The following is a 23,993-nucleotide window of genomic DNA, read 5'->3' as shown; positions in this document are numbered from 1 at the left end:
TTCTTTTTAAATTTTGAACGCATCCAGTACTTTGGCGCGAAGCCACATTCTGCAATCATTTCGATCATTTGACAATAATTTTTGACATATAAAGTTTGGTACCTGCGAAAAATTGGAGCAAGTGTTTTAAACTAAATAATTACGTTAAAATTCATAAGAAACCATGATTCCTTAGGGTTGATTTGTTTAGCCAATGCAGTCTAGTGCAAAATGTTTATCGAGGACATTCGAAATGACTTCTACAACGTTTTACTGGGCAACGTGAGTTTGTTGACAAGAATCAGATGTTCGGTTAAATTTTACTTGTGATATTTTTACCGTAAATATTTTGTTTCAGCGTGTTCTATTACTAGTGCACTACGATGTGGACGCGATATGCGCTTGTAAAATCCTGCAGGGGTTGTTCAAATGTGATAATATTTCGTATACGTTAGTTCCTGTGGGGGGTATATCTGAGTTGAAGACGGCGTATGAAGAAAACAATGAGGAGATCAAGTATGTGGTGCTGGTGAACTGTGGCGGGACCATAGACCTGGTGGACATACTGCAGCCTGAGGAGGATGTTGTGTTTTTTGTACTAGATTCACATAAACCCACCGATATTTGTAATGTTTATAGTGACGGCCAAGTGAGTATATTGTTATATATTCGTTTATTACATTTGACATGATATTTGAATAAGGTTTGATCAGGAAGTGTGTAGATTCTATTTACAAATTTGTTTAACAAACATTTGCTACGAAGTTATTGGAAATGTTATATTTAATGTAAATCATTTTCAGGTGAGATTAGTATATAAGGATGAAGAAGAAAACATTCCAAACTTTGATGATATATTTAGAGATGATGAGGAAGATGAGGTAAGATCTTCATCTATATTTCTGAACCCTATAAATTTTACCTTCTTTAAAAATGCTTCATATCTGTCTGGTTTATATTGATGGCACCAACGCCACACCTATTTCTGCATCATAACAGCAGTGTAAAGCACTGCTGTGTTCTGGTTTGAAGGGTGGTATAATACCCGGCACGAGTCGTGAGCACAGGTGGGCAGTAGTGGGGGTAAGCTCGCGCATGTACACTTTTGGCACGAATGAACATGAACCGAATGACACGCGAGCCTCCAATAGACGATGTGCATTGACTGAGGAACCAATCGCGTGCAGCTCGGCACCCCGCCCTGCCCCCATGGCTTCTTCATTCCGCCAAAGAGACCGAAACATTAACTACTGCGCAGCTGTCAGTTGTGCTCACGACTCATGCCGGTCACTATAAGGAAGACATACTTTGCTGAGGCATTGTAGGTTAGTCCTCAGGGGTAGCGGCGCATCTGTGGCCGACCTCACGTAGGAATATCTAATCCTATCAGTGGTTGATAACAGATATCCATGAACGGTAGTAGCCACTTACTATCAGATGGGCTGCATGCTCATCTGCTAGTCCTATATTATAAAAAAAAAGTTTATTTATTAATTCTATTAGACATAAAAAAATTAGCTAGATGCATCTATCATATGCAACAAGTTAATGGTATATGGTGGTATACTGATATAATCAAGTATAAAACATATTGTAAAGACAGGAGATTTTAGTTGGGCTTAGTTGTAGTGGCATAAATGCTCTATGGGAAGTAAGCTGCTCTATTCCAATTGGATGAAGTCACTAGGCCCAGAAATTATTTCTTTATTATAATTTGGCAGTCCAACATTTACAAAAATCACTAATTTAATGGACAAAGAAGTACTAAACATCTATTGCATCTTTATTTATTTATACTTTATTGACCAAAACAAAGTTGTGGTACAACTTTGTTTGGTTTTGGTGGTTGTGGACTTAATGTTTTTCTCTAATCATCTTTGTAGCTTTTCTCTAATTTTTTTAATGTATAAAGAAGAAATCATCTAATATTTTCAAATCTAAATTAAGGACATATTTATTGTTGAACAATTTTTATAGTATAAATGACTTTCTATGCAACTGATTCTATTGACATTTTTTTAAGAGGACTTAAATTTTGTAACACCTGATTATGAACCTATTCTATGCAAATAAATTATTCGTTTCTATTCTATATTTTTCAGAATGAAGATGAAGTAGCTGGAAGGGATCTGGAGGCAGTGGTGGAGCGGCGGCGCGCCCGCAAGGCGTGGGAGGAGCGTCGACACACACTCATGTTTAACTACACACAGTTCTCCTATTATGGGAAACCAGTAAGTACATATTTGTTATATTCAACTTCTTAATATGTTGAAATTTGCTTCTTAAATTTGTATAATAGGTATATTTTTGGTATGAGGATAAACTTCAGAACCTTCACATTTCATAGTTCTCTCTAAAGTTATCAAGCTTGTGAAATTTTACAAATAACGACTATGCATGTTCATTGATACCTGATAATAAAATTACAACTAGTATTGCTATTATGTCTGTTGTATTCTGAGTCTCACTTTGTGTCTAAGAAGTCATATATCCATCATGCTATGAGCCACTTTACTTCTTGTCTGACATGTTATAAGTTGGTTAATAGAGTCTATAGAGCTGACTGTCTTATCGCAGTAATAAGTAATCACTTTACACAGCGCATGCACATTCTTCAAGCTAGGGGCGCGTGAATTTCGTGCCGACGCAGGTGCGAACGTTATTCTCAGTGACGTGTAATGTTATAGACCGTGTGTACAGCCCTGGAACAGTGACTATCAGTGATGTATTACGTTACAGAGCGCGTGCACAGCCCTGGAACAGTGACTATCGATGACGTGTTATGTTACAGAGCACCTGCACACCCCTGGAACAGTGACAATCAATGACGTGTTATGTTACAGAGTGCCTGTACAGCCCTGGAGCTAGCAGCCCGTGGGTCCCGAGCGGGCGCGGGCGCGCTGTGGGCGTGCGCGGTGGCGGGAGCTGCGCACGCGGCGCTGCACCGCCGCCCGCCCGCTCGTTGTCTGCTCGACGCTGAGCCGCTGCACCGGCACGTCGCCGCCGCGAGGAGGAACGACGACGCTCAACCACATCGGGTAAGAATACACCTATTTCTACCTAATAACAGCAGTGTTAGGCGCTGCTGTGTTCCGGTTTGAAGGGTGTGGTAAGGGAGACATACTTTTCCGAGGCGTTCCAGCTTAGTCCTCAGGGGTAGCGGCGCATCTGTGGCCTACCTCAGGTAGGAATATCTAATCCTATCTGGGGTTGATTACAGATGTCCATTGGCGGCAGTAGCCACTTACCATTAGGTGGACTGCATGCTCGTCTGCTACTCCTAAATTATAAAAAAAAGTAGTCCACCGCTACCGGACCGAGCCGATACCGAGCACGAGATGACGGTGCTGAGATAGCGCGTGCACATTCCTAGAGCTAGCGGCATGCGGGTCACGAGCGGGCGCGGGCGCGCTGTCGCCGCTGCGAGGAGAAACCATCGCCTCCGGACCGAGCCTATACCAAGAACGAGATGACGGCGCCGAAATAGGCCGCGTTTACAGCTCTATTCGGAGAGCAAGATGGCTTCTCGTTGCGCAGGAATAAAACACGGACTCCCGTAAAAGCCATATAACGTACGTAATAAAGATCGTTAGAAAATGGTGGGCCGGTCGAGGGTGCGACTACGCGGAGGTATGTTCGCGCACTGCCCCCCGCCCGCCGGTGAGGTCAATGCTCCCGGTGCGCGATCGTTGGCCTCAGTCCCCGCGCTCCGCTCCCCTTGACCCGCTACTTGCGTAGACAAACTCCAACAACACAAATCATTAATACATAATTATTTCACTGAAACTTCATATGTGATCCAAGTCCCAAAATAAATAATACAATAGCAATAAAGACGTAAATCGTTGCAGAGTGCCCAAGTGCTGGTGGAGAAGGACGCGTGGTTGCCGCTGTACCGGACGTGGTCGCTGGAGGCGGCGCTCAGCCACTGCGCGCTGCTAGCGCCGCGGCTCAAGCTGCATGCTCGCTCTGGAGCCGCCCGGCTACGACAGTTGTTGGCTGATATGGGGTCAGTGTCCATGTACTCGATTAAAAACAGGCTACTGAATCATTATAATTTTTGTAAGGGTTTAATATAGAGCACTTTTTCGTAATATCTAAAGATATTATTATTAGGATTGATGATCAAGCAATAAGATGCCAGAAAACCATGCCACAACTTGGGAAAAAATAAAGAATATCATTTTCGCAACTGCAATTTGAAGTGATCTTTTGTAGATCATGTACATTAGAACTGATTTATAAAGTCAACATCATTTAGATGGTGGATAACATTTTTTTGCAAATATATATTTGTATGCTCCTGAAGGTATGTCATTTACTTCAGTTCCCATACTCTTCTGGGTGATCTGAAAATGTCTGACATGGCTGCTATCTTATACCTTCCGTCCCCTCCTGTGCATAAGAGAACCACAATGGAATATTTTCTAGATTCTCTTATGGCTAAGCAGTATGATGTTTAAGCTCACAGAGTTGATTGAAGAGCTGTATACTCTACATATATACTTGTCACCAGGTTCCCCCTCCAGCAAGCGCGTCAAGCCTACCGCTCGATGGACGTGGAGCTGCGGCGCTCGCTCCTCACCGCGCTGGAGACGGCCGCACCGAAGCACAAGCTACCCGTGCCCACGCGGGCCACGTTCCTGCTGCAGCGGCCCCACGCGCCGCCCGTCGCCGCGCTCGACACCGTGTACGCTATCATGGCACTTATTGAACATGTGAGGCACTTAAAATATATTATCACTTATATTATTATTATTTGACATGCTTTGTATATGTTTGAAGTTGGTAGAATCCTTTGTGGTTTGACTCTGGCGGCACCACCGTCACACCTATTTTACCTCATAACAGTCGTGTTAAGCGCTGTTATTATTCTAGTTTAAAGGGTGTGGTAAGAGAGACACTTTTCCGAGGCGTTCCAGCTTAGTCCTCAGGGGTACCGGCGCATCTGTGGCCGACCTCAGGTGGGAATATCCAATCCTATCTGGGGTTGATTAGAGATGTCAGGGGTGGCAGTAACCACTTACCATCAGGTGGACTGCATGCATATCTGCTTCTGCCAAATTATAAAAAAAATATATGTAAAGTGTTTAGAAAACTTCAATAGCGTGATGTGTATAATATAATTAACATTTCTACAAGGTGTCATGTTTTTGGATCAGACATTTTTTATTGTATTGAACTAGCAGACAAAAATGCAGTCTACCTAATAGTAAATGGCTACTGTCACCCATAGAGTCAACTCAGGTAAGTTTAGTATCCTACCTGGGGTTGACCACAGAGCATTTTAAGTAAAGCACTATTATTCAGTCAGTGTTAACATACTCTAAAATGTAAGTAACAAAATATAACAAGTCTAACCACCAGTTTTTAGAGAAGCTTTAATAAAACTTTACAGTAAACATTACCAAGAAGCGAAGGTTTCCAACTAAGACTGGCAGTAAAACTAATTAAAGAGACCTAAATTAAACTTTACAGGAAACATTACCAAAAGGCGAAGGTTTCCAGCTAGCACTGGCAGCGTTGGAGGTGTCCGGGGAGAACGAGAGCTGGAAGCGCGGCGTGATGTACGCCAGGCGCGCGCTGGAGGCGGTGGCCCGGCTGGCCCACGCCACTCTATCCTCTCGGGGGTTGATGCTCGCGGGGCCTTTCAGCTACTTCATTGTTCAAGAGGTAATGCATACATTTCAAAACCATACTTAACTTGACGGGGCATAGTTTATAATAAGAAACGGTCCTCATTGGTCTGAATGATAGTAATAAAAATTATTTTGGAGTTTTGTGAAATTGGAGTACCAAACGAGGTTGCAGTCCATCTGTTGTTAAGTGTTTAATGCTGCTAAAGAAAACCTGTAACCAACTCCATAAATAGAATTCTACCTGAAGCTGAGCACAGATGAGCTGCCATTTCTGAAGATAAAGATGGTGGTGAAATACGTGTGACGGTGGTATCCCTGGCCCAACCATACTGGCTCTAATCACCTTTCAAAGGGGTCGTTGGATGGTGATGGTGTCGCTAGAGTCGCACCACAAATAATTCGCGTAAATCGGGGGTACGATTTCGCATATAAATAACATGTAACTATATGCTGACTTCGCGAAACAAATGCGAACATTTACATTCATTGAGCAATAGCGTGATCGGTAATCGAGAGTTGCATGTGGCTGAAACATTGCACATATCTGGCGAGTGACGTCACGTTTGACATTCGTCTACTTGGCTTGGTCGAGTTATAACTTGTTCCCACGTTCCCAGGGTACCCCAGAAGCAGCGGTGGTCCGCGGTCCGCTGTGGCTGAGTGAGGCGGCGCGCTGGATCGCCGCCGCGGACACGGGCGCCCGCCCGCTGCTGGCCAGCGCTCCCCAGCCCAATGGAGACTGTCTGCTGCTGGGTCTACCGCCGCGCTTCGACCAGGAACCCAGGAAGTTCGTTTGAGTTTTCTTTTATAATATTGAAGTAATACAAGCGTTCAGTTCATCTGATGGTAAGTGGCTACTGCCATAGACACCTGTAATCAGCCCCAAGTAAAGCAATCCTATCTAATGTTTGCTACTGATGTGATGTGACTCCTACGGGGTTGAGTTGGAATGCCTCGGACACTTATTTATAATATATATAGGAGTAGCAGACAAGCATGCAGTCCATCTGATTAAGTGGCTCCTGCTGCCCAAAGAAAATTTGGAATCAACCATAGATAAGACTTACAGCATGTATTTTTTAGCATCAGACGAAGTTGCGTGTGCCGATTTAACACAGAATTTATTTATACTATATATTTGATCTATTGTTCAATTACTCAGTAATAGTACATTACAATACGAGGACGAAAAATTTTTTTCTGACAAGTGTGAGTTTCACACACGAGTCAGAAAAACATTTTTCGTCCGCGTGTTGTATAAAATTTTATATTACGGGGTCGGAAATGGGGGTTTTGCGCACGCGAAGCGTGCGTAAAACGTCCATTTACGCACGCCGTGATATAAAATTTATTTGAATGCACAATAAAAAACACTTTACGTACAAATTTATTTTTACATTATTTTACATTAACTACACGAAATTAAATATTAATACTAATTTCTATTGTATATGTCTGCTGTTATAGTTACAAATACATTCTTATGACCTGTCACGATGTTAGACCTTTGACACTGAAGAAAATTATATATAACAATTTTCTTTTCCAGTCTCTTTGGTGCAGCGTTCGAGCAGGCAGCCACTAAGAGCGGCGCGTCAGTGTCTCTCGACTACGTGGATACCTCCGTTATCACCTTGCCCGCGTCGCAGAGGACACAGTTCCTCGACGCACTTACAGCGTTACTTGCGTGACAGTGTATGATACGCTTTTTAGTGTTATAGTCCAAAAGACCAATGTATTGAGCCTTATTAGTTATAAAAGCGAGTCTGTTTCAATATACTTGGTTCTGGTAAGCATTTTAGTTCGCTTTACATGTCGCGCGTATATAAACACACCTGTATAAATACACCTGCATGCGCGCTATGTCGCGAAGAGACTGCAGCAAGTTAATTCACATGAATTGTACATACACATGTAGAGTCCGCGCAAAACTGCTAGTCCGCTTCGAATATAGAAACGAATCGCGTCGCAATAGCAAATTGTAAATATAAGCGGGATCCCTCCGGCAACCCGCCCGCTGCCCGCTCTCGCCTGAGGGAAATAGCTGTGTTAGTGTGCCTTTACGTTGCTACGGAGTATATGTTTGTAGTTGTGTTCTACCGCATTGGCTCTCTGACTACACCTGAGCTCATTAATTTCAGAGCGGACATGAAGTTTGGCGCGGACTATACACATGTGTGCATACACGTACATGGTGGGACGCGCGTGTGGGCATAAACACGGGCGGCAATAAAATTGCCTTTAGGGTTTATGTTCACGTGAATGTCTCACATGCGTGCGTGAACAACATGCGGGAAGGATACGATGGGATGCGCATACAGGCTTAAATTCATGTGACAAGAAAGGCCCATAAGACTAAATTAGACTAACTGAAGGTACTTTCTGTTATAGCTTCGATTGTAATGGTTAGAGAGATTTGGTTAAAATAAAATCCTTTACTTCAATAAACTTTTGAGTGATCAGCACACTTAAGATAAATTAAATAAACTGTTATATTTCTAATTTATAATAGAGCAATTTATGACACTTAACATTTGATGGATTGCATGTTATTTGGTACTTGTACTACACGAAAAATTGTTTATAAAGCGCGGCATAAAAATATAAGGAATAAATACTGACAATATTAAAATCTGTACATACGGGATAGCTAAGGCATCTAATAAATTCATGAAGTATAGTCAATTATTCACTCATTTATAAATAAATTTGTAGTTGTAACATGATTTGGTACATTTCTTTACATTTTTTTAAGTAAATGTGTATATATTAAATTTGTAATTAAAAAGTTTTGAGGAAATCCTTATTATTTTTTCTAAATGCATATTTCTGTTAGTGAAATCAAGTAAACAATAATAATTAAATTATTTTCAAAAAATAATTGATTTCTTCCGAATAAACTAATATTAATTTTCACAATCACATCTTAAATAGTTTTATTAAATGATTTTTTGATTCATTTTAATGTTGATAAACTCAAAATTTGATTGGGATTGTATTGTATTGTTCATGAAATCTGTTAATAAGCCATCAATAATGTAATTATAAGCTAATTATTAATTCAATTGACTTAATTATAATGTTTAAGACTATTATTTATTGTTATGTAATTTGATAAAAAATAAATGTGAATCATTCTAAACCCTGTTTATTATTCCCACTGTCTTAACATTCGAGATTTACATAATTGAGTATAAAAAACTTATACAAGACAACAATTTATGTACTACATAATAAACAACAGTACCAGATATCAGAAATATGATAAAATAAATAAAAGTTTACAGTACTGGGCGAGCCTGTATGGTTTGACCTGAGAGGTGCCACTTCCACACCTACCTAGGGCGAAGCAGTTTTGTGTTTCGCTCGAAGGGCATACTGGCTGACTTACATATAAAACAACCTTTGCTCAAAGGTCATTTTAAACGTTCTGTGATGAGCATCAGGACATAGTCTGTTCCATATGGAGTTGGTCACAGAACTACATGGGCAGAAATGACAACTTATGATGGTAAGTTAGATTTTAGGTACACTATAAGCTCATTTGCTAACCCAATATAAAAGTCTATCATATTGATAAGGACATTAACACTAGAAAAGTCATTAGGCCAAAATTACTGACTACTAATTACTCTATTCAAATATTATGAATTATGACTAACTAATCTATAAGTAAATAATTTAAGCCATATAAAAAAGTAAGAAATTGTTCTTCAGTAACTAAAACTTAAATATAAAATTTGATTTGTCCATTCTAAAATTTATTTTCAATAAATCTAGTAATAAGATCTAATGCCCATTTAGGTTGATCATGTGGCACCATATGACCTGCATTTCTAACCAATACTTCAGTGAGATTCCCCGCCTTTTTGTAATATCCTGCAATTTCATCGTTCACCCTCCAAATGTGTCGTTGAGCAATCTTATACTTGCTGGCAGCATCGAAATCTAGTTGTTGTAAGAAGTTTTCTGTTAGTGGGTAAGCTACTATTATATCTAGCTGCCCATTGTAAAACAGAACTCTGTAGTGCGATAAAAGCTCAGTAAAGTATGAGGCTATGGATTTCAAAATGTCCAATGCTAGATGGATTTGAACAGCTTCACCAGAATTAAACGGCAGGCCGCCAACATGTACGGACCGTCTAACTTTATCATTGTGAATGAGTTCAGCAAACACAGTCATATTTGTATCATCGACAGGTAGAAGAAAGTTGTAGTAATTTTGAAAACCAGTGAAGTTTTTAAAGTAGGAGAAATTTGTGAAATGTCCATCCATTAGCTTGTCCATCAGTGTGTCTGCGATGGCCCAATTTTCTTTCTTTATTTCGCCCACAATTGCAGTTTGCAGTTGCTCAAACATTTGCCTTGCATTTTGGTCTATCAAACCATGTTGGTAAAGGTAGCTGCCATAGTTGATTTGGTTAACTGGATCACAATAAGCATTCCCTAATGCTAAACCCTTCAAGTTTATTTTTTCGTTATTCTTGGCGTTTTGGCGGTGAATTTCCATTGCCAATGCGGGTATGTACTTTCCAGCGTATGATTCCCCGGTAATATAAAACTCATTGTTTCTTAAATTCGGGAACATAGTAAAGAATTGTTGTAAAGTGCTGTACAGGCCATCCGCAACACATTTTTCGTTGGTGCAGTATCCCTTGTCATCGTCTGTAAAGCTGAAGCCAGTTCCAACGGGGTTGTCTATGAAAATTAGGTGATTGTGCAAAGCCCAGTGATACTTTCGTAAACCGAAACCATTTTTCTTGGCTATCAAGGGCCCATTTTCCGTGAAAAGGCCAAAAAGAGAGCTCCCACCGGGCCCACCTTGGAGCCAGAGCACAACCGGAGCTGATTTAGCTCTCAAAAACGGCGGGAAGTACCAAAAGTACAAATTTGAATTATATGTTTCGTTTACAGTAAAAAATCCAGCGTAACTAGTGAATCCTATTTTTTCTGTAAGGGATACTCTTGAGAGGTTGCGAGCTAGTTCCAAAGCATTTTTGTTTATGTAAGGCGTCAGGATCAAGGGGTCACCGGCGTCGTCATTTACTGTTGCCTCTAGTTTTATACGCGGATATACGAACGGAAAGGAGGACGAGTATCCTAACGTAAATAAATTACTTGACACAGCAAGAAGAAACAATACATTAAACAAAGAATAGTTCATATTTTCAATTGAAGTAAAACCGAAAGCAAATAAAAATTAATGCATTTGCCTCAAAATATAAAAATCAAATTATCATTTGTATTTTGTAATTCACATAACATAATTCATCTGTCACTGTCAAGGCACATTGATCTAGATCTATTATAGGTCTAAGATGAACACTTTTTATATATTTGCACTCTTTTCTTTTAAAGGGCTCTAACTTGAAAGAAAGAGATAAATTATTGAAGTTAAACTGCTTTCAAAATTTCAAATACCAGTGTAGCCAGTATTTAGTGCAGTCCAGTGCTCAAAGACAAGACATAAAGTGACAAGCGTTGTCTACGATTGTTCGGAAGATCGATTCTGTTTCGAATAAATATAATGCATCTAATATTGACATTAAATAAATAAAAAATAATTTAAATACATAATTATAATATATATTTAAATTAGTTGACTAAACAATGTTTGTAGTTAAGCAGGTCTGTTGTTTTTTCCTCATAAGTAAATTATCAAATATCATAGTGATATGTAAAGATCATCCTTAGATTACATGTATTACATACTTTAGAATCTATTGTAGAAATAAGAACATTTTTTTCCGTGTTCACTAAATAAGTGTGCTGGGTGGGTATATGGCCGAACTATGACTGCTCTGACACTGCAGTGGCCAAGTTCCTCAAAGCAATGCCACTAATTTTCTCCTTTTAGTAAAACAAAAACAACTATTTGAGTTTATTAAAATAATAAAACATTATATACATTGTTAAGATTATAACTTGTATAAATGGTTCAATTAATCTTATTCAACGTTCCTTATCTTATTGCGCAGTAATTCGATCGTTCACTCTCTAACAATGAACAATAGCCTGGACATAATTACCATACAATATTGAATTCGTTTCTTGGATTTGCCTTGAAATTACATGGACATTATTTTAAATAATTCTTTTAAAATCTACGCCTAAATTTTATGACAATTTGTTTAAAAAACGCAAGTATATGAAAAAGTATAATATAAAATAAAAATGGTTTCTGTTATAAAACTGTGGAGTTACGTAAAAACATTCACTCTATTTAACACTGTAATCGAACAGTATGTCAGTACAATATAATCACATATAAATTCATGTGCTAATAGTTCATGTAATAATAGTTCTCACCACTTCTTTACGACGGTAAAATAAGAAAAAAATGAGTGTCATCTGTTCATCATTACTGGTAATTGAATGGACCATACATTTTCGTAATCACACTTTTTCATATCAATCGTGTGGCTGCATGTAAACCTAACATTACAATCGCCAATTCGTTTACTTATCTAAACGAGCCATAAAACCGGCCTTAAATGAAATGTACGATGACCCTACTGCCTTGTGACTATGAAGGTGATATGGTGAATGGTGATCCTTAATTTTATTAATAACTAACAATCATGTAAGTTGTTTAAATATATTACTCTCAGATCTGATCGTTTTGGTCATTTAGGATGTCTAAATAGTGATATCTGATTTTAATAAAAATGTTCAATGTCGTATCATCGTAATAGTAATACATTAAATCAAAGTTTATATGCAAAGATAATATTATAATAATATGAAAATGCTATGGTGTCCGTTGGTGGCGTCACGCCTCAACAATGTATAAAAAAGTTCAAGCTTGTTGCTTGTGAGGCATGACGTCATTCGGTCTGATTAGCGTTTTAGGTAACTTTGCTTCTCAACATTGTCATCTAGTTTAAATTTGATTTAAATTTAAATGTGAAGTATCGATTCATAAAAATATAGAACACGATAAAATCGATTTTTTTAATTATTTCAAATCGATTTTTCTTTTATTATTTTGCTATCGATCGCTGGGTTCTGCGAGTACAAGTAAATAATTTTCTTTAATAACTATATTTGGTTGTATATTACGTTTTCAGAATATATTTTAATTCATAAATCTAGATATTTTTTTATGATAATTTCAACTTAAATTATCTGTGGCGTAAAATATATTGATTTGTTGTTGTATATTTAAACTTAAGGTTCATACCATGAAACAGAATTTTTCTCTTCTATTCTTCATACAATGAGACATCTATTTTTTTTATGAAACTTAATAATTTATATTCATATAATCACCTCAATAGATAAATCTGATCAACATAATATACCTTTTCAATTAACACTTCATTTATTTTTGACAGATCGAACACGTTCTTGTGGCAACACAAAACAGACGCATAGGGTATTGCGAAGAATTTTACTATTTGACTATTTCTACATACATTTTTCTTTTATTATTTTGCTATCGATCGCTGGGTTCTGCGAGTACAAGTAAATAATTTTCTTTAATAACTATATTTGGTTGTATATTACGTTTTCAGAATATATTTTAATTCATAAATCTAGATATTTTTTTATGATAATTTCAACTTAAATTATCTGTGGCGTAAAATATATTGATTTGTTGTTGCGTCTGTGGTATTTTGGCTTTTTTAGCCTTGTACCGGCGCGGGGACGCCATTATTTTATTGTGAAATAGACGTTTTGAAGGTAGAATTCACGTGCTAAACACAAAATAATCGCAGTCAACGACTTTACGAAGTTAATTTTCACGAAAATATATCATGGCCGACAACGACGATCTTCTGGACTACGAAGATGAGGAGCAGGCAGATCAGCAGACCGCGGACGGAGCGTCGGAGGCGGCGCCAAAAAAAGAGGTTAAGGGATCCTACGTATCCATTCACAGTTCGGGCTTCCGAGACTTCTTGTTGAAGCCGGAGATACTGCGGGCGATAGTTGACTGCGGTTTCGAGCATCCGTCGGAAGTGCAACACGAATGTATTCCCCAAGCGGTGCTCGGTATGGATATTTTGTGTCAAGCGAAGTCCGGTATGGGCAAGACGGCCGTGTTCGTGTTAGCGACGCTTCAGCAGTTGGAGCCCTCCGAGAATCACGTCTATGTGCTCGTAATGTGCCACACCAGAGAGCTGGCGTTCCAAATTAGCAAGGAATACGAACGCTTCTCGAAATACATGCCTGGTGTGAGGGTGTCGGTGTTCTTCGGCGGTATGCCTATACAGAAAGACGAGGAAGTACTTAAGACCGCCTGCCCCCACATCGTAGTGGGCACACCGGGCCGGATACTTGCATTAGTCAATAACAAGAAGCTGAACCTTAAGCATCTGAAACACTTCATTCTGGACGAGTGTGACAAGATGCTGGAGTCCTTGGACATGAGGCGGGACGTTCAGGAGATATTCCGGAACACACCACACGGTAAACAAGTTATGATGTTCTCCGCCACCTTGAGCAAGGAAATTCGACCTGTATGTAAGAAGTTCATGCAGGACCCCATGGAAGTATACGTAGATGACGAGGCGAAACTCACCTTGCATGGTCTGCAGCAGCACTATGTTAAACTTAAGGAAAATGAGAAGAACAAGAAACTCTTTGAGCTTCTAGATGTACTAGAGTTTAACCAAGTAGTAATATTTGTGAAGTCGGTGCAGCGGTGCATAGCACTGGCACAGCTGCTCACTGACCAGAACTTCCCCGCGATTGGCATTCACCGCAGCATGACCCAGGACGAGCGCCTGTCCCGTTACCAGCAGTTCAAGGATTTCCAGAAGCGTATTCTAGTTGCGACAAACTTGTTTGGAAGAGGAATGGATATTGAAAGAGTGAACATTGTCTTCAATTACGATATGCCGGAGGATTCCGACACGTACCTGCATCGTGTGGCCCGCGCCGGCCGCTTTGGTACCAAAGGATTAGCAATAACCATGGTATCTGACGAGGGAGATGCCAAAATTCTCAACGAAGTACAAGATCGATTCGATGTCAACATTACCGAGTTGCCTGAAGAGATTGAATTGTCAACTTATATAGAAGGGCGATAGATTATAATTGTTTGCTTTCATTCCTTTTGTATTAACTAAGTGTGGTTAACTAAGTTTTGTCTATGTTAACTAGTGTTTTCCACTTGTCGTTGTCAATTCTACGGTATTACGTAGAATGTACTTATGTTTAAAATCTATTGACAGGGGCAAAAGCCCACGAGAGATATCCAAATACACTAATTTAGGATAAGATGTGATTAAAGAGACATTGGTATTGTAAATGCATTTTTACTTAACCCTTAGCACCATTTGTAAAATTCAAGTTTTTTGTCTTTTTTTAGTTTATTTTCCTGATCTTAGCATTGCTTTCTAATAAGATTGATGTAGCAAACAATATTGATATCTGCAATCAACTCTGTATAGAACACATTCTATCTGAAGTTGATCACAAATGCATTATCATTGCTGACGATCAAGGTTACATTTAAGTCGGTCAATTTCAAAATTATCTTCATTTCAACTTTATTTAAAATAATTTCATTATTGTAGACTATTTAATTATGAGTGGAGTGAATACAGACAAGTTATTAATATTCATAAATCCTTATGCTTATAAAAAGGGCTTTCTGTAGGTGATTTGATATGGTTGATTATTACAGTTAATTATAATAATATATTATTTAAACTTAAGGTTCAAATCATGAAACAGTAATTTTCACTTCTATGCTTCATACAGTGACACATCTATTTTTTTTATGATAATTAATAATTTATATTCATGTAAATATCTCAATAGATAAATCTGATCAACATAATATAACTTCAATTAACTCTTCATTTATTTTTGAGAGATCAAACACGTTCTTGTGGCAACACAAAACAGAGTAGACGCGTAGGGTATTGCGAAGAATTTTACTATTGACTATTTCTACACACACACACCTGACACACCACATAGGTACATTACACGTTAGTTTGACAATAGAACATGTTATAATATAAAAAATTACAGTAATACATACTGTAATTTTTTATATTATTGGTATAACAGACGAGCAAGCAGTCCACCAGATAGGATTAGATATTCCTACCAGATGTCGGCCACAGATGCGCCGCTACCCCTGAGGACTAAGCTGGAACGCCTCGAAAAAGTCTGTCTCCCTTACCACACCCTTCATAACGGAACACAGCAGCGCTTAACACTGCTGTTATTAGGTAGAAATAGGTGTGGCGGTGGTGCCGCCGGAGTCGAACCACAAAGGGTTCTACCACCTTCAATGTATAGATAGTAATTATTCATCATTATTAAAAGTCTTATCATGAGTCAATCTAGTGATCATGTCTAGTGCCCACTTGGGCTGGTCTGAGAGAACCATGTGGCCAGCGTTTCGCACTAAGACTTGAATCAATCTGCCTGCTTGTTTCACATATCCTGCCAGCTCCCCGTCAACCATCCAATTATATTTTTTGCAGTTGCATATTCATCTGATCCAGAGAAATTTAGTTTTCTGAGAAAATTCACAGTTGATGGATTTGCCACCATTATGTCCAATTGTCCATTATACATGAGGACATTATAGTGATCTAACAATTCAGATAGTAGTGGTGCTACCGACTTCATCATGTCTTGTATAAGGTGCATTTCAACCAGTGGCGTAGCTACCTAGGGGCTAGGCGGGGCAGTGCCCCGGGGCCCTCAAACTCAGGGGGCCCTCGAACCCTTACCAGAAATCTCGATCGAAAGGAACTTTTGGAAATTTCTCCCATTTTCAAAATAAATATGAAATGTTGCAACCCCACTTTAAACATGACAACTCAGTTGAAAGTAATTTAAAAGTTATGCCTAGGGAATTCCCCTAAATTCTTTCTGTACTAGTACTTAGATTTACCTCAACTAACTCAAGCATGGACTGTTCACCAATCATGCAAGGAAATAATGAGCAAATATGGTGTGCTAGAATGCGACCTAACGGAAGTATTCCGCCGTGGGGCCCCGGCGTTGTAAAATAGGGCCTCCCCCTCTCTTTCCGTGGGTGCCGTAAGAACCGGCTAAGGGATACGGTGCAGACCACCTATGCACAAATGTGAATAGTTTGCAGACATATGTTTTTTTGTGTTTATTTGTTAGTATACGTGGTAGAAGGTGGTAGAATCCTTTGTGGTTCGACTCCGGCGGCACCACCGCCACACCTATTTCTACCTTTTTTTTTTTTTTTTTTTTTCTCGAGGGGGAAACCTTCAAAAGGTACCCGACGACGTGGGAGCGACGCCGGGTTATGTGGGATTTTTACCGCACTAAAACCCCCCCGGTGGCCGTCCTCAACGCTTGTTGGAGAACTCCGGGATCTCCAACGGAACACAACCGGAGCCCTCCAAGCGCGATGCCCAACGGGCTCTACCCTGGGGGAGCAGTTTTCGCTCCTCCCACACCATGTATGTTTACGACGATATGCGACCACACATACCGCCGTCCTTCCCGGGGTCACTTGCTGGACGGTTCGAGCTCCCACTCTTGCCGTCCGCAACCCCGGAAGCCCCCTTTTAGTCGCCTCCTACGACAGGCAGGGGATACCGTAGCCCTATTCTAGTCCCGGAACTACAGGGACACCACCTATTTCTACCTAATAACAGCAGTGTTAGGCGCTGCTGTGTTCCGGTTTGAAGGGTGTGGTAATGGAGACAGACTTTTCCGAGGCGTTCCAGCTTAGTCCTCAGGGGTAGCGGCGCATCTGTGGCCGACCTCAGGTAGGAATATCTAATCCTATGTGGGGTTGATCACAGATGTCCATGGGCGGCAGTAGCCACTTACCATCAGGTGGACTGCATGCTCGTCTGCTACTCTTATATTATAAATAAATAAAAAAAACTAAAAAATACGCTTTTATAAAAAATTCGACCAAAAGATGAAAAATAAACAATAGTTTAAAAAAACTAAAAAAATACACTTTTTATAGAAAATCCAACTAAAAAATAGAAAATATTTTTTTTAAAATTTGAATTAAGAATAGTGTAAATAAGATAAAAATATTTTTTATTGCAAAAAAAGCGTGGGGTGCTTTTTAAGATATTATCAAAATGATAATCCTTCTACTCAATATCTATCAATAAAATATTTATAACTATTGACACCATGCACCCAAGCATGCAAGTTGAGGTCAGGTCAGGTCAGGTCAGGTCAGGTCAGGTCAGGTCAGTTCAGGTCAGGTCAGATCAGGTCAGGTCTGGTCAGGTCTGGTCAGGTTAGGTTAGGTTAGGTGATCGGCGCGCCTGGTAGATTCCTTTATTGGTCTTAACGCAGACCTTCCGGGTCTCAGGAAAACAAAAATCGCTGATCCTGATTATCCTAGTCAGGATAACGGGTCAGAATGTTTAAAATATTGAATTGTCATCGGTCCTTAATAAGTATGCCAAATTTCAAGTTAATCCGACGTTTTGAAGGGGGTTAAAATCATGTTCAAAGATTCCGTTACATACTAACATACCAACATACATACGTCTGAAGCTAATAAAAGCGTATTAAAAAAAAAAGTATATTGCGGTTTGGTAGACATATACGAGTATATATATAAATCAATAAATGTATTGATCGGCATGTTAATGCGCAATCGTATCAAATCGGGGTGCGCCGACACATGGACCCTTAATTTATTTAAGTAAGTAATGTTTTGTGACAAATTAAAGGAAAAGGAAAATTTTGAAGAAAATACGTATTTTTTCATACATTTGCATACTAATCCTTAAGGATTATACATAAATACATATGTCATAACATGGAAGAATTTGTTGGTTAATCAACTAATTCTTCAATGTTATGACATATATGTTTGTAACTTGCGAAAATATAACGGACACATTAGCGTCATAGGATCGTATCCAATCGTGGTCCTATGACGCTTTGATCTGCCTATTTTAAAAACAAATGTCCCTACAGTGAAACATTTTTGATTTATGTGGAAACGTTATACTTTTGCGGAACTAAAGCTAGGAAAAATTGTAAATAAAATAGTTATTTAGTCAGTTAGGCCCGACCTTTATATGATAAATCCTTGACGATCCTATTTCGTTTTATTAGCCAAACCTACATCCAGTATTCATTGTAATTTATGTTGTTACTGTTTAATATTTTTATTACCTGCCCTGCACTGCACAAAAAAGGGCTTAAATAGCTTAGCATTTATAAAGTATTTGCATATTTCATATTTTTGTTTGATAAAACCTAATCAGATTCCATAGCAGTGGGGCCCCATTTTTTTATTTGCCCCAGGGCCCTTGGTTACCTAGCTACGCCACTGATTTCAACCTCTGTGCCTGTGTTGAAAGTCAAGTTACCTACGTGGATACCATTTCTAAAAAAACTCTTCAGTAATATCGGGCCAACGTTTTCATAGCCAAGGTAATTTTTTGTATGTAGATAGTTGTAGGGAAAATCAAAACCAGTCATGTTGTAGAATATACACTTGTGATTAGTGGATTCTGCATAAAAGAGCTCGTTAAAAGTTTCAACAGCATTGTACCATTGTTGTTTTTGAATGAAGTTGATAATTTTACTTTCATAATCAGTAAAAATTTGTGCCTGGTTCCAGTCAATTAATCCTATCTGGTACAAATACGTGCTGTACACAAGCTGATGCTCGGGATCACACAATCCATTTCCAATTGCAATACCTTTTAGATTAATCTTGATTTTAGCATTTGGATTCTTCTTGTGTATGGTGTATGCTACGGTGGGTACATACTTTCCGGCGTATGATTCACCGGTGACAAAGAACTTGTTTTGCTGCAATTCTGGAAACAGCTGAAAAAACTGAATCAAAGTTAAATAGAGGTGTTCTCCGACCTGTGTTTGGTTAGTGCAGTAACCCTTGGGATCCCTTGTGAAGCTGAAACCAGTTCCTACGGGACTATCTATGTAGATAACGTGGTGGCTGAGAGCCCAGGCATATTTTCCGTATTCCAATGACGAATTTCGAACTCGGAGGGGGCCGTTTTCTATAAACAGTCCAAACACAGAGGGTGTGCCGGGACCGCCTTGCAACCAAAGTACCACGGGAACATCCTTATCCGGAATCATTGCCGGGAAGTACCAGAAGAATTGATTGCCGTCATACTTTTTGTCGACGGTGAAGAAGCCGGCGTAACTTTTGATGTCTAAATTATCTGTGAACGGCACACGAGCTAGGTTCCTACCTTCAGTAATATTTCCACTCTCCACGAACGGTGTGAGGAATAATGGTGTTCCTGGGTCTCCATCGATGGGTTCAACTAAATTGATCTTAGGATATAAATTGAAAAAACACTGCGCCAGTTTGTAAAAGGAACATGTTTGTAAAAGGAACAGTACCCACAGCGTAGACATATCGATGGATCCAGTTACTGGTATAAAATGAATAGATTGTGTAGTTTCATTCCACATCGGTGACAAACTAATTTTGATAAAAATCATTCTTTATTTGCAAAGTTATACCACAGCATAGGTAATTAGTCATTTAAGGAAAAATACGGAAGCAACTTACCGAGCACATGCATCTTGCTGGCATGACGAATTGTATTTGCATCTTTGTTTCAATTTATAAGATGTTCATAGTTCATGATCTAGGTGATATTTAGGCGCCCTCATCGTCCCTGTTTTGTAAATGATATTCGATTAGCAATGGCTAGATGTTACCGTGCTCTTTGTTAATGTAAAAATAAAATTGTATTGAAACGAATTGGACTCCATTTAAAGCGCGTGATCAATGCAATTAGATAGTTCAAATCCTTATCTAAACTGACTACTCATATTAATTTTCACAAGCATTTCTTGACATGAAATGAATAATATTTATTCAGTAATATGAGGTTTTATTATACTTAAATCTAATTGTAGAAATGGCGTAAAATCCTTACATTATATGATCTATTGCATTTTAATTATGATAATTGTGTATAATATTTTGTATTCAAATAATAATAATTAATACCTACTTTAACATTATAATAATTTTGTACGCCAGTGATGATAAAATGCATAGTACCTATTGTATTTTTAAAATATGTATATTAAGCACTTTCCAAACAAATTTGATTTGATTTGAATTTAATATTTTTAAAATTACCTAATTATTGAATATACAGATGTTTGCTATCTGGATCTGACTAAATTTTAATCATGAGGTACTTAATAAAGTAGAGCGTCTTCTCAACACTGACAATAATTCTATTGGGTTCACATATGGATTTAAATTAAAATATAGGAATACATCCAGTTTGTAAGACAAAACACAGACTTATTTGCTTGATAATATGTAGTGATTTTTAAGACTTCCGTTTTTATAGGAATAGTCCAAGAAGTATCAACATTTCAGCTATTGTTGTAAACTATAAACAATGCATTTAATTTTCATTGAATAAAAATAAATTATTTAAGTATTACAAAAGTAAGGAAGCAGAATACAACTTGTGTTAGAGGACTCTCTGAAGCAGGTCTCGTCGTGGGGTCGACTTAACTTTGTTGAATTCAACCTCATGAATACACAAATCTGCATGTTACAGTGCTGGGAGAAGTGTTTCGTCTCGGGTCCTCGACCCTGGGGGGCCTAACACAGTTGCATATTAGCTAAAAAGGTCAGTATCAAACAATCTGTGAATTTTATATAAATCAGCACAAAAAGCGTCGCCGGAATCATACGTATTTGTCGGCAAAAAAGTCTGTGACGCATTTGTGATTCTCCGACGACCTTAGTCAGGCCACTGCTGGTGTCTACTTCACCCTTCTTCAATCGCACCACTGTCCGAAGGATGAATCTCTATCCACAACACATCCAAAAGCAACCGTGGCGGTACTCCATGGTCTGGTTTGTACGCATTTTCTTGCTACAAACGTGCAAGTATAGATTAGTAAGATGTGCAAGATGTGTAGCGTGCAAGATGTGCTTTAGGTTTAACTAAAAATTAGATATATTTTAGTAAAACCTAAAGATTAATGTTAATAACAAACAAAGTCGGTACACCTCACGATATGGGATGTGATGTATTTATTAAAATGAGACTACATTCAAGTTTCACATTTATTACTTAAGTATAACATATCAAAATAGGATATAAAATGAGCTCTTCATAAAAGAATATGTCACTGATTAGTGTATATAAAGAAAAAAATGGGTACTTAAGAAAAACATACACTATTAACAAAATTGAAAGAATGTAATCTGTAAGTAATCTAAGATAGTTGGGATATAAGATACTCGTAGTATAACATTCACCCTATGAGATAAATGTAATCAACAGAAAATTTCTTGTATTTTATAATTTAAATTGTTAGATCACATCAGATCAATCCACACCAAATAAGTAATTATATTTTTGGGACGGATTCAATCAGTTTTGCAAACTTTTGGAATTATTACACGTTTCATGAGTCAATTTAGTGATCATGTCTAGTGCCCACTTAGCTTGGTCTGCAGGCACCATATGGCCAGCGTTTCGTACCATGACTTCAACCAATCTGCCTGCTTGCTTCACGTATCCTGCCAACTCCCCATCTACCCACCATTGATATCTTTTCGCAGTTGCGTATTCCTTCGATCCAGAGAAATTTAGGTTTCTGAGGAAGTTCAGAGTTAATGGATATGCAACAATTATATCCAATTGTCCATTATACATGAGTACATTATAGTGGTCTAAGAGTTCAGATATTATTGGTGCCACTGACTGCAATATGTCTTGTTTGAGATACTTCTCAACCTCGATGCCAGTGTTGAAGGTCAAGTTACCCACATGGATGGCTTTTCTAACAAAAGTCTTCTGCAACATTAGGCCAACCTCTTTAAAGCCAAGGTAAGGTTTTGTGTGTAGGAAGTTATAGTGAAAATGAAAACCAGTCATATTTTGGAATATATCATTAATGATTGTATCAAATATAAGCAACTTATAAGTTTCATAAGCATCATCCCATTGTTGCTTTTGAATTAGGTTGATCATTTTATTTTCATAATCAGCAAATATTTCAGCCTGGTTCCAGTCGATTAAACCTATCTGGTACAAATACTTGCTGTACAAGAGCTGGTGCTCGGGACTACACATCCCATTTCCAATTGAAATGCCTTTCAGATTAATCTTGATTTTAGCATTTGGATTTTTCTTGTGTATGGTGTATGCTATGGTGGGAATAAACTTACCAGCATAGGATTCCCCGGTAACAAAGAATTTGTTTTGCTGCAATTCCGGAAACAGCTGGAAAAACTGGATCAAGGATGAGTAGAGGTGTTCTCCGACCTGTGTTTGGTTAGTGCAGTAACCCTTAGGATCCTTTGTGAAGCTGAAACCAGTTCCCACGGGATTATCTATATAAATGACGTGGTGGCTGAGAGCCCAGGTATACCTTCGGCGTTCAAATGTTTTATTTCGAACTTGGAGGGGGCCGTTTTCGATAAATAGCCCAAACTCAGAGGGTCCGCCGGGACCACCTTGCAACCAAAGTAACACGGGGGCATCCTTATTTCGATTCATTGCCGGGAAGTACCAGAAGAATTGATTGCCGTCATACTTTTTGTCGACGGTGAAGAAGCCGGCGTAACTTTCAATTTCCAAACTCTCTGTGAAGAGCACACGAGCTAGGCGCCTACCTTCAGTAATGTTTCCACTCTCCACGAACGGTGTGAGGAATAATGGTGTTCCCGGATCTCCATCCTCGGGTTCACCTACATTAATGTTAGGATAAAAATTGAAAAAGCACTGTACTATGGAGAATAATTGTAAAACGAACAGTGCCCACAGCGTCGACATACTGATGGATCCAGCTGCTGGCATAGAATGAGTAGATTGTGTAGTCTCGTTATTCGATATCAGCCATAAACTATTATTTTGCAAAATTATACCATGACATTGTTAATGGGGCTTTTACGTAAGAATTACTTCGTTTTATTTATTGTACTTGCATATTTGTTTCGATTTATACGATATTTATGCTCCGGCATTTAGGCTTTTCGTGCCACCTGGTGCCACCATGCTTTATTATTGATAATCGAGTGGCAATGGCTAGGTTGCATCGTGCCCTTCGGAAATGTAAAAAAAAAAATAACAAAAAAATAAAACCGATTTCTACTCGTACAAAGTAAAAAATAATGTAAATAAATGTTGGTTTAGTAAATAGTTCTGAAGTCGACGCTCAATACATTTCGTTTGATAATGGCGTAAACAGCGTGCGTGTCCAATATGAGCGCCAACTTCAGAAATATGTACTAAACCAACATTTATTGAAATTATTTTTTACTTTGTAGTGACATAGAAGTCGGTTTTATTTAATTGTTAAACATTTTTTTCGCACTTTTTAGTGATGACTTACTAACCTTTATATACATAGATTATATAAAATTGTATAAACGTGATCATGAATAAAGGTAAGGTCTGATTTTATACG

The 23,993-nt window shown here is 38.5% G+C and overlaps 4 protein-coding genes and 1 pseudogene across 4 annotated transcripts; 2 read left to right on the top strand and 3 right to left on the bottom strand.

Annotated features, from left to right (window-relative positions):
- The first annotated feature begins 38 nt into the window (after positions 1-38).
- Cdc45 (cell division cycle protein 45) lies at positions 39-7,991 on the top strand. Its single transcript, XM_073078012.1, has 10 exons — positions 39-261; positions 338-628; positions 783-860; positions 2,082-2,210; positions 2,823-3,017; positions 3,831-3,988; positions 4,496-4,697; positions 5,458-5,652; positions 6,236-6,405; positions 7,168-7,991. Exons 1-10 carry the CDS (start codon positions 211-213, stop codon positions 7,307-7,309), a joined length of 1,611 nt encoding a protein of 536 aa, XP_072934113.1. The 5' UTR covers positions 39-210; the 3' UTR covers positions 7,310-7,991.
- A 759-nt stretch (positions 7,992-8,750) lies between these two features.
- Positions 8,751-10,851, bottom strand: LOC140746031 (venom serine carboxypeptidase-like). Its single transcript, XM_073078010.1, has one exon. The coding sequence runs from the start codon at positions 10,780-10,782 to the stop codon at positions 9,373-9,375; it is 1,410 nt and encodes a 469-aa protein (XP_072934111.1). The 5' UTR covers positions 10,783-10,851; the 3' UTR covers positions 8,751-9,372.
- A 2,384-nt stretch (positions 10,852-13,235) lies between these two features.
- Positions 13,236-14,877, top strand: Hel25E (ATP-dependent RNA helicase 25E). The gene has a single exon (XM_073078009.1). The coding sequence runs from the start codon at positions 13,379-13,381 to the stop codon at positions 14,654-14,656; it is 1,278 nt and encodes a 425-aa protein (XP_072934110.1). The 5' UTR covers positions 13,236-13,378; the 3' UTR covers positions 14,657-14,877.
- Positions 14,878-15,685: 808 nt separating this feature from the next.
- On the bottom strand, positions 15,686-20,061 carry LOC140746029 (venom serine carboxypeptidase-like; annotated as a pseudogene).
- Positions 20,062-21,818: 1,757 nt separating this feature from the next.
- Positions 21,819-23,556, bottom strand: LOC140746521 (venom serine carboxypeptidase-like). Its single transcript, XM_073078675.1, has one exon. It carries the CDS (start codon positions 23,381-23,383, stop codon positions 21,953-21,955), a length of 1,431 nt encoding a protein of 476 aa, XP_072934776.1. The 5' UTR covers positions 23,384-23,556; the 3' UTR covers positions 21,819-21,952.
- Positions 23,557-23,993: the final 437 nt, after the last annotated feature.

Source organism: Epargyreus clarus, unplaced genomic scaffold (assembly GCF_041222505.1).
Source record: "Epargyreus clarus isolate Ecla_fem2 unplaced genomic scaffold, WU_Ecla_fem_2.2 ptg000012l, whole genome shotgun sequence".
Classification (NCBI taxonomy): Eukaryota; Metazoa; Arthropoda; class Insecta; order Lepidoptera; family Hesperiidae; genus Epargyreus; species Epargyreus clarus.
Note: the sequence above shows the minus strand (reverse complement) of the source record. Positions and strands in the feature narration are given on the sequence as shown.

Coding starts and splice junctions, on each gene's coding strand:
- LOC140746031 (XM_073078010.1), bottom strand. CDS start 10,782: ATGAACTATTCTTTGTTTAATGTATTGTTTCTTCTTGCTGTGTCAAGT.
- LOC140746521 (XM_073078675.1), bottom strand. CDS start 23,383: ATGCCAGCAGCTGGATCCATCAGTATGTCGACGCTGTGGGCACTGTTC.
- Hel25E (XM_073078009.1), top strand. CDS start 13,379: ATGGCCGACAACGACGATCTTCTGGACTACGAAGATGAGGAGCAGGCA.
- Cdc45 (XM_073078012.1), top strand. CDS start 211: ATGTTTATCGAGGACATTCGAAATGACTTCTACAACGTTTTACTGGGC. Junction 3,989..4,495: donor CAGTTGTTGGCTGATATGGG/GTCAGTGTCCAT, acceptor ACTTGTCACCAG/GTTCCCCCTCCAGCAAGCGC. Junction 5,653..6,235: donor GCTACTTCATTGTTCAAGAG/GTAATGCATACA, acceptor CCACGTTCCCAG/GGTACCCCAGAAGCAGCGGT.